This window comes from Stenella coeruleoalba (genome assembly GCF_951394435.1).
Source record: "Stenella coeruleoalba genome assembly, chromosome: 10".
Lineage (NCBI taxonomy): Eukaryota > Metazoa > Chordata > Mammalia > Artiodactyla > Delphinidae > Stenella > Stenella coeruleoalba.
The window spans coordinates 13,949,338-13,964,992 of record NC_137156.1 but is presented as its reverse complement, the minus strand read 5'-3'; the positions used below and the strand labels follow the sequence as shown (position 1 = coordinate 13,964,992).

At 45.2% G+C, this 15,655-nt stretch overlaps 1 protein-coding gene and 1 long non-coding RNA gene across 2 annotated transcripts in view; both read left to right on the top strand.

The window, feature by feature from the left end:
- The first annotated feature begins 1,369 nt into the window (after nt 1-1,369).
- Nucleotides 1,370-3,738, top strand: NHLRC1 (NHL repeat containing E3 ubiquitin protein ligase 1). Its single transcript, XM_079934830.1, has one exon. It carries the CDS (start codon nt 1,446-1,448, stop codon nt 2,790-2,792), a length of 1,347 nt encoding a protein of 448 aa, XP_079790956.1. The 5' UTR covers nt 1,370-1,445; the 3' UTR covers nt 2,793-3,738.
- Nucleotides 3,739-7,255: 3,517 nt separating this feature from the next.
- The window catches only part of LOC307193193, a 56,548-nt gene continuing 48,148 nt past the window's right edge, over nt 7,256-15,655 (top strand). Inside the window, exons 1-2 of the long non-coding RNA XR_013830248.1 lie at nt 7,256-7,512; nt 11,318-11,385. This is a non-coding gene — a long non-coding RNA (uncharacterized lncRNA). The remainder of the gene's footprint in view (nt 7,513-11,317; nt 11,386-15,655) is intronic.

The following is a 15,655-nucleotide window of genomic DNA, read 5'->3' as shown; positions in this document are numbered from 1 at the left end:
ACTAGAAAATTTAATATTCTATACATGGCTCTCATTATATATCTTTTAGTACTAACTCTAAAAATATTCCATTTTTAGATGGGATTTAGATTTCCTGAATGTTTTTCTTGACTTAAGGATGACTTCAGAAAGTAATTTCTATTTGGAATGAAAATGTATGGTAGTCTGAAATTATAATATTAAGTTGGTTACTGTGTCCCAATACACAGATAATCTTTGAATCTTGTAACACTGCATAAGAAAATGTTCTTTCTTGTCTTACATTAAAGCTTCCTCCAGGGGATTTAATGCGATAAAAATCCCTTGTTTTCTCAGAAGTCTAGCAAATAAGAGGGTGAATGATCACGGTAATTATCTCTAAATGAGGAGAAGTGATCTGATAAGTGGTTTTGCCAAAGACAAAGTTCACGTGATCCATTGAGGGGAGACTCCTGAAAATGATTGCTTGTAGTACCACAGCGATTCCTGAGAGAGATTGTGCTATCTCCTGTTTGAGGATCTTTGAACATATTGTAGATTCTGTGCTTTCCATATTGATTGAGGTGGAAAGAATTTAACCTGCTGTCATGTGTGGGACTGTCATATCACAGTGATTCTCAAACTTGGCTGCACGTGATAAGCCCCTAGGAAGCTTTAAAAAAATCCCAGCTGCCCAGCCCACACCCTGGACAAATTAATCTTTGGAGGATGAAACCCAGGTATTTACCATGTGCAACCAAGTTTGAAAAGACTGGTACAGTTAAGAGTGTGGGCTCTGCAGTCAAATCCTGGCCACTTCCTAGCCACGTGACCCTGGGTAAGAAACTTAACCTCTACAAACACTATGGTAGAAAATGGGTGATGAAAGTAACACACCTAGTAGGATTGTCATGTGGTTTAAATAAGATAACCTATGGAAACCACTTAAAAGAGGGCAGCCATGGAGTAAGTTTATTATGAACTAATAGCTTTCTTCTTTCATATTAATTTCTCTGGGAGACATTCCCAGCCATAGTCCCCGCCTTGACACAAATTCATCTAGTGGACTGCATGTATTTTCCTATAACATTGCTTCATTCATACATAAATTCATTTTACAAGTAGTCATGAAGCATCTACTGTACTCCGAGAGTGATAGAAGACCCAAAGGAAGTACGTGCACCTGCCTCACCCCCTTGGATTTTAATTTCCCTTGTACGTCTGTGTTTTCCCAGTCAGATCATAAGCATCGTGAGCTCTGAGACCAGGTTTCATGCCTGGCCAGCCCCAGGCCCCAGCACCCAGCGCTGCCGACGGGAAACTGCAGGGCACTCTGCTGGGTACCAGGGAGCAACCCGCTTGTCCTCAATATGTATGTTTCCTCAAGTGTAAATTGGAGATAGTCCATCCATGACTGTTGTGAAGATTACAGGTCTGACCACGCGCTGTGGATACAGCTTGTCAGTGTCCACTGTCAGACCCTCAGGATGCAGTGCCCACCAGGGGGCAGCAGGTCTCGGCCGAGCGGCCGGCCGCCGTCGACGTCAGGACCAGCGCCCCGCCCCGTGACCGTGACCCCGGGCGGCGCGGGGGCAGCGTACAGCTCCGCAGGCTGCCGGGGCGGCGGGAGTCCTTCAGGCCGCGCGATGGGTGCCGAGGCTTCCGGGAGCGGGCCAGCGCTGCGGGAGCTGGTGCGCGAGGCCGAGACCAGCCTGCTCGAGTGCAAGGTGTGCTTTGAGCGGTTCGGCCACCGCCAGCAGCGGCGCCCACGCAACCTGCCCTGCGGCCACGTGGTCTGCCTGGCCTGCGTGGCCGCCCTGGCGCACCCGCGGACGCTGGCCCTCGAGTGCCCCTTCTGCCGGCGAGCCTGCAGGGGCTGCGACACCAGCGACTGCCTGCCGGTGCTGCACCTCCTGGAGCTCCTGGGCTCCGCGCTGCGCCCGGCCCCAGCGGCCCCGCGCGCCGCCCCCTCCGCCCCCGGGGTCCTCACCTGCCACCACGCCTTCGGAGGCTGGGGGACCCTGGTCAACCCCACTGGGCTGGCGCTGTGTCCTAAGACGGGGCGGGTCGTGGTGGTGCACGACGGCAGGAGGCGTGTCAAGATCTTTGACGCGGGGGGAGGATGTGCGCATCAGTTTGGAGAGAAGGGGGACGCTGCTCAGGACATTAGGTATCCACTTGACGTCACCGTCACAAACGACTGCCATGTGGTTGTCACCGACGCCGGCGACCGCTCCATCAAAGTGTTTGACTTTTTTGGCCAGATTAAGCTTGTCATCGGAGGCCAGTTCTCCTTGCCTTGGGGTGTGGAGACCACCCCTCAGAATGGGGTCATGGTAACTGATGCGGAGGCGGGGTCCCTGCACCTCCTGGAAATCGACTTTCCAGAAGGGGTCCTCCGGAGAACTGAACGGTTGCAAACTCACCTGTGCCATCCCCGGGGGGTGGCGGTGTCCTGGCTCACCGGGGCCATTGCGGTCCTAGAGCACCCCCTGGCTGTGGGGACCGGGGCCTGCAGCACCACGGTGAAGGTGTTCAGCGCAAGTATGCAGCTCATCGGCCAGGTGGATGCCTTTGGGCTGAGCCTCTTTTTCCCCTCCAAAATAACCGCCTCCGCTGTGACCTTTGATCACCAGGGGAACGTGATTGTTGCCGATACTTCTAATCTGGCTGTCCTATGCTTAGGAAAACCTGAGGAGTTTCCAGTACTGAAGCCCATCATCACCCACGGTCTTTCCCATCCTGTGGCACTGACCTTTACCAAGGAAAATTCTCTTCTTGTGCTGGACAGTGCAGCCCATTCTATAAAAGTCTATAAGGTTGACTGGGGGTGATGGTGGGAGTCTTGGGGCCTGGCATCAGACGCCCTGGAGCTGCCACTGCTGAATTGTTGAACCCTGGATAAATTACTTAATCTCATCTGTTCAACAGAGATAATTATAAGTGCCTGGTAGACTTACAAAGGTTGGGATAATTATTAAAGGATAATAATTAAATCTACGATTTATGGATTATGTACTCCCTGTGCTAAGAAATTTGCTAATATTAGCTCCTTTAATCCTTACAATTACCCAATTTCTATTATGAATCCCATTTTAGAGATGAGAAAACTGAGACCCAGAGAGCTTAAGTGATTTACCCAAGGTCACATTTACTTACTATGACAGTCACAAATGGAACTCAAGTCTGACTCCAAAACCCCTTGCTCTTAAATAAGATAACAGATGTGGAAAAATATATGTGGGTGTATATTGTTGCTATGTGTACTCTATTTACAGGTAGCTATTTAGTTAGATGCACAGAGAAAGGAGACTTTATAGCGTTCAAGAGAAAAAGGATTTTGTGGTGGACATCAGTTTAGTTCAACTTGCAGTTCCTTTGGTGGCTCATTAGATGGAGTTACTGTGGATCCTGAGTTACTTGAATAAGAAAAACTATTGAAATTGCTTATTCAAAAGGTCAACGCGTATCTTAGTACCTGTATCTCCTCCGCTGTAGGTACTCAGGAAATACTACTTGGTTTGTTGAGAAAGGCTTGTGTTGACGTAAGTTCTAAACTCCTGCGGAACGCTCTACCCCTATACTCTGTGTTAGAGGGCTGGATGTTATTTCTGTTCATGTTAATAAAGAGATAAGTCACCACAATCAGTTCATGGCAGAAATGATTTTGCCTGCCTTTTTATGATCAGTGGTAACCTGAAGCACTTTGGTGATGGGGTTTTTCTCTGTCCAGTTTAAATCTGTCTCATGTGTTGCAAACACTGTGTACTCAATAAACAATTCCCTTGATCCTGAGTCAGCATTTAGCCACTGGTAAACAGTTAAATACTTCTTGAATTGAAATATAGCCTTGACCAAGGTAATTCCTGCTTCAACGTTGCAATTGATTAAGTGAATAGGTGGAAATTTCGGGTGAAGTGGCCAGTTCTTTGTAAGTTGTGTGTGTTTAGCTAGTGTAAACATTTTAGAGTTGAGGGCTGTTGGAATAGTACCAAATAACTGACACCTCAGAAGCAGCAGAAAAAATTTTTTCTCAGGGAGAAAATATTGGTTCTGAAAGGTGAGAGTTTGTTTTAGGTAATAGCTGATGCTTTATCAGCAATAGGCTTCTATTTTACAAAGCATTTTAATAGATAGAATGTACATTCTAGGAATAGCCCCCAAATTATGAATAAGATTATAGTTTGTCCTGAAAGAGTGAGCTTGGCTCCCGTGCCAGTCCACAGAAGCCCATTTTGCTTCAATGCGCCCATCATGCAGTGCTAATAAGATTTCAGGTACCCTGGACTGATCACCATTTGTAAACGCATTCCAGATAGGGATTCTGGGAACAGCCCCAAGCCCTCACGCTTACCCAACCCTTAGAAATCGCCTTTGGGTCTGTGACATCACAGGTATTCTGGGTTGCGTAACAAGAAAAGTTGTCTCAGGCGGAGATACGGGTTCAGACTTGGTCATTTGTGAGTAGGGCAACCGTGGATTGACCTTAAAAACATTTTCCTCGGGAACAATGACATTTTATTATTATTTTTTATTTATTTATTTTAAACCGTTATTTTTTATAAATTCATTTTATTTATTTGTTTGGGTGCGTTGGGTCTTCGTTTCTGTGCAAGGGCTTTCTCTGGTTGCGGCGAGCAGGAACCACTCTTCATCGCGGTGCGTGGGCCTCTCACTGTCGCGGCCTCTCCTGTTGCGGAGCACAGACTCCAGATGCGCAGGCTCAGTAGTTGTGGCTCATGGGCCCAGTTGCTCTGCAGCATGTGGGATCTTCCCAGACCAGGGCTCAAACCCGTGTCCCCTGCATTGGCAGGCAGACTCTCAACCACTGCACCACCAGGGAAGCCCCAACAATGACATTTTAATGGCCTCCGGGTCAGTTGAGCCAATCAAGGCACCTTCTCCTATTTGGAATTATCAGTGGCATCGTATTTGCCTATAGAGCTGTGCGTATGTCCTTTTCAGGCCACGTGTGGTCTATGAAGCACGTGTGGAAATATCACTTGTTACCATGTGGATTACCCAACCGGAAGAATGGGGCATGAGTTCCTAAAATGATGTGGGAGCGAATCAGAGAGGTGATAACAAGTGACCTTGTTAACGGCTGCCTCTACTTGGCACATGAACAGGCTCGGGAGTGGGTGCACATGCTGAAGGAACAGGTTCAGTAACCCGCAAGGCAGATGCTAACTTCACCTTCTGGGCTGTGTTCTTTAAAGCAAGCTGGTTAAAGGGCTCAAACCATGCCCCACTGAACTCCAGGTTGTTAGAGGAATTGGAGAGTCTGAGGTAGGCAGGAGGAAGTAATCACAGCAGAAAGTAAACGGTTCCAAGGTGATGGAGGAGAGTTGGAATGACTCTCCAGAGACCAGAGACCAGGGGTAAATGGAGAAGGAGAAGGAACAGACTTTTCCTGAATGTCCCCCTCAGTCATGTGCCCTTAGGCCAGCACTGCCCACCCCGTGCCACCTGGTGAATCCAGAAAAGCAAGCAACGGCACACTCAGCGGCGCTCACATCACCTTCCATCTGTTCTAGTTCTGCTCGATACCTGATCCTTGGATTGTCTCCTGTTTTTGACCTTGTTCTGCCCTCTGGACTTGCCACCTGGACTTGATTTTCTCAGTCTTTTTCCTTGGCATTTTCTAAGGACTTTGGTTCAGCGTCATAAATCTTCCCTTAGCAAGACACACTCCGGATCCCAGAACCCAAAGCATCACCATTTTGCTTGTGCCTCGTCTAGACCTTTCCTGCTAAGTGGAGTGCAGACCTCATTGAAAGTGAATTATGTGCCTTTTGAGGAAGAAGCAGTATTCCATATACCTCAGAAAAGCGAGGAAGAACCCCTGATGATAGCAATTGAATCATCCTACACCTGCCGCAGAAAGAAGAAATGTAGACTGGTGGCTAGTGCTCTACTAGTAGTGACCACTGTGGTGGCGTGCCATGGTTAATAAGGACGTGAACTGTTTTCTTGAAGACTATGTAGAAAATATGATAAGGAGGCTGCTACAACTCACCACAGCTACCGTGCTGAACGACGATGGTGTCTGCTGTGCCCACGACCCCTTCTAAGGAAAACCTCCCCTCCCACAGGCCCCGCTGATGAGCCAGCCCTCGGCCACCATATTTCCTACTACCCGACCCCCTCCAGCAATAGCTGATTGGATTAGGGGTGCGCACCCAACTGAAGAATAGCCTGTTCATTAATGTCCCATCAAATATATTAATTAGACCAGGAAAGCGGCCTACAAATTGGCCTGGGATGAACAGGTTTTTCCAAAAAGGGGCAAGGAGTTCCAATTAGAGTCTTTTTATTGAGGCGGGGGTTGCCTGTTTCTTTTTTAATTGAAGTACAGTTGATTTACACTGTTGTGTTTCAAGTGTACAACAAAGTGATTCAGATATACATACATCCTTTTTTAGATTCTTTTCCCTTATAGGTTATTACAAAATATTGAGTATAGTTCCCTGTGCTATATAATCTATTTCCAGTTTCAAACCACTGATGGATAAATCTGGATGGACTGAAATTGGTGATATAGGAGGCCAATTCCATTACATTTTGGAGTTAATTTCCACAAAATTATACAGGCCCGTCTGGTGGACACTAAAATACAAATCTTTTTTTTTGTTTTTTAGATAAATTTATTTATTTGTTTGTTTTTGGCTGCGTTGGGTCTTCGTTGCTGTGCATGGGCTTTCTCTAGTTGTAGTGAGCGGGGGCTACTCTTCGTTGAGGTACGCGGGCTTCTCACTGCAGTGGCTTCTATCATTGCGGAGCACGGGCTCTAGAACGCAGGCTCAGTAATTGTAGCGCACGGGCTTAGTTGCTCTGCAGCATGTGGGATCTTCCCGGACCAGGGCTCAAACCTGTGTGCCGTGCATTGGCAGGCGGATTCTTAACCACTGCGCCACCAGGGAAGCCCTAAAATACAAATCTTAAAATTAGTAATTTTTTTTCTCTGACAAATCAGTAAGAAATACTTTATATAAATTTGCTGGAAGCACTATTTGTACATGTCAGACACGTGAGGATAGCCAAATGCATTCTGATCATGGACGAAATTTATCAGTTCATGGAGTTTGTTTTCCTTTTTTGGTGATGTCTTTAGGTTTTAGCATTAAGGTTGTGCTGGCCTCATAAAATGAGTTGGGAAATGTTCCCTCCTCCTTTATTTCCTGAAAGAATTTGTGTGATATTGATGTCATTTCTTCTTAAATGTTTGATAGAGTTCACCAGTGAAATCTAGTGGCCTAGGAGATTTCTTGTGTGTGTGTGTGTGTGTGTGTGTGTGTCCAGAGTTTACAGTTGTTTTCTGTAGAAAGACGAGTTGGAGTTTACTCAGCCATACTGGAACAGGAAGTTTATCAATTAAAAAATAACTTTTAAATTTCTTTGATTTTTTTTGGCAAGCATTTATTCACTGAATATTTCCTGTGTGCTCATTTTGTGTTGAGCAAGGTGTGAAGCAGTGAGGACATGAAGGTTTCTAGGCACGGATGGTCTGCAGTGGAGATGGCCAAGCTAACCAGAAGAACACGGCACAGAAGTGTAAGTGCTCTGGAAAGCACGTGCTCAAGGCGCTAGGAAAAGTCAGCGCCCCAGATGGCCAGAACAGAGCCAGCATATTGGAAGAGATGATGTCACCCTAGAATTCCAGACTGATTAATGTCATAAATACTGGTCACTTCATCCAAAACAAACTAAACAGTTGTATTTAAGCCTGTGTTGTTTCTTCATGGTCCCGACATCACGGTCTACTTTTCTGTAGATGTAGCCAGTCGGGATTCTGGGACCATATAAAGAAGACAAAATGACAGCTGTGTTTCTGAGCATCAGGGGGTACTTTCTGATATTTTTACATTTAGCTAAACACCACAGTAGTAAATTTAGTAATATCTGCCCGGGTCAAAAGTGCCCCATTTGAACAAAGCCTATCTATTATTAAATAAAATCCATCCCGCAGTGAAACATTTTATAATCCTCTCCCACATTTAGTCCTTTCCCATCATCCTGGCAGCCACAGATTTTATGGGAGGAGGAGTCAAAGGGACATAACAAATACTTCACTAATTCAGAGACTCTTGTCGTTGGAGGCATCCTCCTGTCTCCTGTGCTCTTGACATCTCTCGATGCTCAGCACCTGCTTGTTGTTAAATCAGGACCTTGCCAGACATCTTGGCATGAGGGTGTTACTCAAGTCCTCCTGTCCTCCAGCTTCAGCAACTCAGGGGGCATCGCTCCCATGCACTAACCACAGGATCAGATAGAGGCAAAATATTGAAAATAAAGACATTGCAAGTTTTCACCTGGAGCTTTTTTTTTTTTTTTGCTGTACGCAGGCCTCTCACTGTTGTGGCCTCTCCTGTTGCGGAGCACAGGCTCCGGACGCGCAGGCTCAGCGGCCATGGCTCACGGGCCCAGCCGCTCTGCGGCATGTGGGATCTTCCCAGACCAGGGCACGAACCCGTGTCCCCTGCATCGGCAGGCGGACTCTCAACCACTGCGCCACCAGGGAAGCCCCACCTGGAGCTATTTTTAATGAATCGGAAACCGTCTGTGAAAAGAGATCAGAAACAGTGACTCATTTCAGAGAGCAGTGTTGGAGAAATAGGGAGCCTTAGAAGAGTTTCGGCTCCAGGCACCCAGCACTTGGTCAGGATATTCAGAAAAGCTTCTCCAATTCTGATGGAGACCACCCTAAATAATGTATTGATTTGATGGGATATTTCACAACTGAGTTCAGAGATATTTTTTTTCTGCCAGGGCATGTGTTAAGTTGTCTATAAGGTCCTATTTTTGTTGTGAAACTTGCCAAATAATTTATGAATAGTATTTAGCACCATCTCTTCATGTAATCACCGTCAGTGAAAGGCTTCCTGTCAGATTGTGACCTTCACTTGGGTTCCACGCTCTCTCTTCCAGCCAGGTTAACTCATTACCGTCTCCCTCGGGGGAGAACGGGCTCCCACCTGCAGCTGTTCTGCTGGTACACTCTGAAGCTGGCTCCTACCCCATCAGGAGCAGTATTAGAAGCTTCTAGTTAGAGGTTTTCCTGCTGGTGCCTGGGGTCTGCCATCCGGGGTATAGGCCTCGCTGCTGGCTACCATCTAGGCTAAATCAGCGGCCTTGACTTAGCTCTTACCCTCAGCTCTGTCATCCCAACCTGGATACTACATCTTGGTTCCAGCTTTGCCCTCGCTCTGCTCTTTTAGGCTTCCTTCCCTCTGTCTCTAGCTGTGACCTACTGTGACACTTTCTTACCTAACGCTGTTAGCGACCATGGAATGTATGAGGTTGAAGTTTTTTGGACCATTACAGGGAAGGAGGCAGAGGATAAGAAAATAGCAAGTGGAAATGGTACCAAGAATGACTGGCTTCTCACTGGCTGCAGTGGCTCTACTTTGGGTACCATCCTTCAGTTCTTATGTAGCCTTATCTCATTGTCACTATAGCCTAGGAAATAGTTGTTGTTGGCGTTTTTACAGATGAGGAAACTGAGGCACAGAGAGGTTAAGTAAATTGCTGAAGGTCATACAGACAGAGAGTAGATAAACTAATCTCTTTGAGCCTTAGTTTCTTTCTGTAGAACGCAAATTTAATAGTACCAACTTTCTAGAGTTGTGAGACCTACATAAGTTTATACGTGTGCAGCAGAACACAGGGTAAGCATTCAAATAATTCTTAGCATTATTTTGAAGCATTATTTTGAAGCATTATTTTGCTTGAACCATTTGGGGGCAAGGCAATATCTCTGTTTTTAAGCATAGAAGTTAATGATTATGAAGCTTAGACCTGCAGGAAGCCATCTGTGCTCCGACATAGGGAGAGCCTGCCTGACAATGAAGCCCATAGAAAAGAAAGCAGAGCTGAGAGACTGAGGAAGATGACATCCATGTAGCATTGTTGAGTCCCCAATTTTTCTGTTCCCAAAGCTGGACGTAACCCTGGATGTCACGGTTATCTGAGCTGACAAACTCCCTGTTCTCCTGAAATAAGTTTGAGCTGGGTGTCTGTGACTTTCATCTAAAGGAGCCTCAAGAGAGTCCAAGGTAGAGGCTTCTAGAAAACATCACATATTACAAGGACTTTTCTTTACACCTTATGTCAAGTCAGCACAAAGCTGGTTTTCAGTCTATGCTCAGAGATCCACAATAGAAGAAAATGATTTGGCTCCCTTGAGTTTTGAGTGGGTTGTCAAACTACTAATAAATTGTTTCACTTTTTTGAGAAGTGGGAGGAGAGTCGCCTGATACCAATTGAAAGGATTTTTTTGAATTATCAGAGCTCCTTTGATACATAAGATTTTAAAGTTTGGTAGGATCATAGAAATGTTGATGTCTAAGTCCCTTACTTTCCAAATGAGTAAATTGAAGCCCGGAGAGGTTAAGTAACTTGGACAAGTGATTAATCTTCTTAGGAGAAAAACCAGAATTCTAAACCTTGCTGCTGTTTGAATTCTCTCTGATTTTGGATTTTCAGCAACATAAGCTGCACACAGCATTTTTTTCTACAGAGATATGCAGAATTGGAGAGAGTCAGCAGCTGATGTCAGCTCTCCTGACTCCTAACCTAGTTTGGTTTTCCCATTGTATCTTGCTTCTTCCTAAAAGTAAACACTTTTCTCGTAACCACCATTTTTCCTTATCATACTATAACGTATATAAGCATGTGACAAATATGTAGAGTAGAATTCTAGCCCTACAGGATGTTACTAGAATGGGGGTAATATGGAAAAAGAGGTTCTGTATTTAAATGAATTTATGAGTTAAATGGGTTTCTTTATTGCAGTAGATCTCAAAGCCATTAATAAGCTATTTTGTGCTATAAATTGCAAAATATAGGGAATGGTTAGAAACAGGATACAGTGTTTTCCAAACTGATCTGACCCCAGGTCTGCTGTTATGGGTAATGCTGTATTAGAAGCCTGAATTTTCACATTTCTTTTCCAAGGCTGAATATCTGCCTTTTCCCATAATTCCATTCTGCCCTTTTCTTTGGTGTTCTTTCTGGGTCTCCAGTTTTTAATTCTTACCTTCTATTCTAATCCTCCCTCCCAGCCTTCTGTCCCCCCCAAGTTTCTACATTTGGTTGCTTTTCTGGTTTTAATTCTCCTTCTCAGTCTCTTTGTGTGTGGCCTTTATCGGGAGAGGTAAAAAGCTATAATGAGACAATGTCTCTGGCGGGTTTAAGGAAGAATGACCAACTTGGGCTCACTCAGATCAGCCTTGACTTAATTGTATCTCAGTATTCCCACACCCTCAGGTGGGCTTGTGGGAAAGATACCGTCAAGGGCTTGCCCAGAAGTGCCACGAGAGCCACTGTCCCCCTTGTTGAATTCTCCTTGTCTTTGCAGGCACAAGGCCAGCAGCAGAACGTCTCTGCAAATTATCCAACCATCCAGACGCTCTCTCCAGACATCAGGTAAAACACCCAGTTACACCTCTGCATTTAGCTTCTTCTCTCCTGATAAGGCACCACTCTGTGCAGGATGGCATTTACGCTTCGACGGGAAGAATCAGCCTCCCTGATTAAGACCTGAAGCAATTATCACTGAGTACGTTGCTGTCTTTTATCTTTCCCAAGTGTTCTTCTGTGTTTTCTACATTTGCCTTGTTGTGTCCACAGAATTCTAGCAGTAATTTTGAGCATGTTTTACACATGGGTATGATTTCTCTTCATTTACAGTTTTTACACTTAAAATCCCCTAATTTTCAACGTTCTTCACAGACCTCACAGCAGAGTTTCAAGTAGTACCGTGCTTCTTCTGTAGGATAAACAGTGTCAGAACCAACATTCACGCTGATCCAATTAAATAAATACCTCGTGATGTTTCTCCTTCTCACACTTTTTCCCCCAGCATTTTCCACATTCATTCTGAAACTGCGATGCATTCTATGCAAATCTCTCTTTTGAGGAGTTTCAGGTCTGTGGCCTCACTGTGGAGACCACAAAGCCAAACAGTCCATTTCCAAGGCCAGGTGTGAATTATTGACAGGTGGCGCTTTGGACAAACTTTATACTCATCAATGTTCATTTCAAATTTTGATACAATCTATAAGAGTAAATCAGAAAATATATTCTGAAATGTTGATGGTAAGTATACTTCTAGTGTTTTCTACTTTAATGGCTTTCCTAGAGACATACATACCTCTTTTACTCTTTTATCTTGAATCAGACCTTCCTATGGCTGATTCTTGCCACACAGTGCTGTCAGCTAGCAGCTGATCACGTGTCATCTTTAAGCATTGTGGTGTGTGTTGGGATTTGTTTGTAAGGAACGTTAAACTCTGATTGGCACATTGGTAGAGAACTGTGACCAGCCAGCAGAATATCCCGTGTACCCCTCTCCCAGCCTTGCCTCTGGGACTCACCAAATGGTGATACCCACTGCCTACTCATAAGGCACTCTCACAGGTGCAATTGAAGGAAACTATAGCAGAAATGACGCCTGATCTGATAACACCTAGATCCAGGAAAGAAGAAGCTAAAGAAGGTTACTTCTGCTATGTACCTGAGACTCAGGTAACCTGATAAGTACTACGTGGCTGGCCATTAGTTTAAATAAATTACTTGTTTGGTCTCAGGTATCACATCAAGGTGTTAAATTTAATCTCTAAAGACTTATGTGGTTTGGACTCAGAATGTTGGGTAAACACAACTTCTTTCCCTTCTCGTGTTGCATCTAAACTCTATAACTGACCCAGATTTAAGGACTTGGCTGGGACAAGGAAAATTCCACAGGAAAATGTGAGGCAGAGTCTGGATTAAGTTCAGGATGTTTCCAGTTCTGGTCTGGCCCTTGATAGTGTAGCTTGTCCAACTTTCCTGGTTTTCTGTCTCTCTTGGGATCTGAATGAAACCTGAAAACCTTGGACAGTAGAGCGTCGGACTTTGACCATGAGAGTCTGGGGTTGGAGTCTGTTCAAGACAATGTCTCTGTTCCTTTCTTCTAGCATAATAGATAAGGATAGCCTTATGCCTTCCTGAAATTCCCAGCACATAGTAATATAATATTAGGATACCTTCAGCTGCAGGTAACAGAAAACCCAACTCAAAATAGCATAAATAAGGACGTTTATTATCTTGTATCAGAATTCTAGAAGTAGGCTGGCTCTAAGGTGGGTCAAGTCAGCAGCTCAACAACATCATCAGCTACCCATGTTCATTATATCTTCCTGCTCTGACACCTTCAGGCTCGTGGCTCTCACAGTTGCAAGAGGACTGCCCTCATTCTAAGAGTCATACTCAATGGAAGAAGAGGAACCATTCCACCCCAACTCCCATCCTGTGCCATGCTTCATTTTAGGGGAAAATAACTCTTTTCTAGAAGCCATCACGTCACATTGACTAGACCAAGACATACAACCAATCCTAAGCCAATCACTGGCAAGAGAAGGGAGACTACCACTCGTGATAGATTTAGAACCATCGTTTGTACTCTTGGCAGCATTTCTGAATATTTGAGTCTAAGTAGGAAACTTCTAAAACTACCAGTGCCCAGGACCACCTTCAGATATTTTGATTTAATTGGTCAGGGGAGGGGAACCAGGCATGGGTATTTTTAAAGTTACCCCCAGTAACTCTAGTGTGCAGCCGGGATTGAGAACCACTGACTTAGATTAGTCAAGACTTATCCCTGAGCCACATCAGGAAGAAATGAAATCAGAGGTCAGCCAGGGGACAAGAGGAAATGGCTGTTGGATAGGCAGATGACAAAAAAATGTTTGTTGAATTTCTCCAGAGAAGATGCACAAATGGCTAGCAAGCAGATGAAAAGAAGCTCAGTATCACTAATCATTAGGAAAATGCGAATCAAAATCACAATGAGATACCACGTCACACCATCAGGATGGCTGTTATCAAAACATCAGAAAATAACAAGTGTTGTTGGAATGGGGAGAACTTGGAACCCTTGTGCACTGCTGGATAGAAGGTAAAATGGTGCAGCCACTGTGAGAAACAGTATGGTAGTTCCTCAAAAAATTAAACAGAATTACCATATCATCCAGCAATTCCACTTCTAGGTAGAGACCCTAAAGAACTGAAAGCAGGATCTGAAGAGATATTTGTCCATCCATATTCACAGCAGCATTATTCACAATAGCCAAAATGTGGAAGCAGCTTAAGTGTCCACTGATAGACGAATGGATCAACAAAATGTAGTCTAAACATACAATGAAATATGATTCAGCCTTAACAAGGAAGGAGATTCTGATACATGCTACAACATGGACAAACCTTGAGAACATTATGCTGCGTGAAATAAGCTAGTCACAAAAGGACAAATACTGTATGACTCAGTCAAATCCACAGAGATGGAAAACAGAATGGGAGTTGCCAGGGGCTGGGGGAAGGGGGTAACAGGGTGTTGTTGTTTAATGTGCACAGAGTTTCAGTTTCACAAGATGAAAAGGGTTCTGGAGATGAATTGCACAACCATGAATATACTTAACACTTCTGAACTGTGCATTTAAAGATGATGGTAAATTTGATATTGTGTATTTTGCCACAGCTGAAAAAAAAATGTTTGCTGAATAGATGCAGAGCTGAGAAAACCATTTGTCTTCTGTGCCAGTGACTTGGTGGTGGAGGACAAAGTGAAGAAGCTGCACAGGGCAGGGGAACTTGGAAAGCAACATATTGCATTTCTTCAAAGAGCAATGAACTTCCAATTCCAGTGATGTTTAAAAAGAGGGTGGTGGAAAATAAGAATTGAGAAATGCCAGGAGGAGCCTGCACCTAGATAGTTATCAGCCTTCAGGGGAGCCCCTGCCAGGTGTCCTTTGGCAAAATGCCCTACTGAGGACCTGGGAAGATGAGGCAGCCCGTGGCCCCGTGGACCGCAGGCCTCAGTGAGGATTTTGCAAGAGGCAGGTTGAGCAGATGTCTACTCACCCCTCACTTTTCCATTCTAATGAAGCCTCTGGGCAACCCTGAACTACTGGTGATAGCAAAGTCTCTTCAGTTTGGCTTCGGGCTGTGTATGAGGACTGATGTTTAAAGTTTGTTTTTTTGCCTGCGTTGGGTCTTTGTTGCTGCACGCGGGCTTTCTCTAGTTGCGGTGAGCGGGGGCTACTCTTTGTTGCGGTGCGTGGGCTTCTCATTGCGGTGGCTTCTCTTGTTGCGGAGCACGGGCCCTAGGCGCACGGGCTTCAGTAGTTGTGGCTCGCGGACTCTAGAGCACAGGCTCAGTAGTTGTGGCACATGGGCTTAATTGCTCCGCGGCATGTGGGATCTTCCTGGACCAGGGCTTGAACCTGTGTCCCCTGCGTTGGCAGGTGGATTCTTAACCACTGCACCACCAGGGAAGTTCCTGATGTTTAAATTTGAATGGGTCTGATGGAGAGGGAATTTATAGCCCTCAAGGGAAAATCATAAAGCCATACTTCTAAGCTCTGACTTGGTATAAGCTGGAAGCTCTCCAGACCCATCAGTCTCCCCTCTTGCATCTCTAGTCCAACATAAGCCATCTGCTCTGTTTCTCCCTGCTCACCACTCCCCAAGGAGTACGGATGGCAATCTGTAGGCCAGTGAAAACTGCCAGTTTTCCCTACCCTCCGCCCCCATTTCCACACCGCCTCGGCTCACGGTGTTTTTCCCAACACTTACCGGGACGGAGCACCTCATTAAATATTTTGGCTCAACGGGGTTTTTCTTCCGGCTGTTGACAATGAAAGGAAAGTAGTCTTGT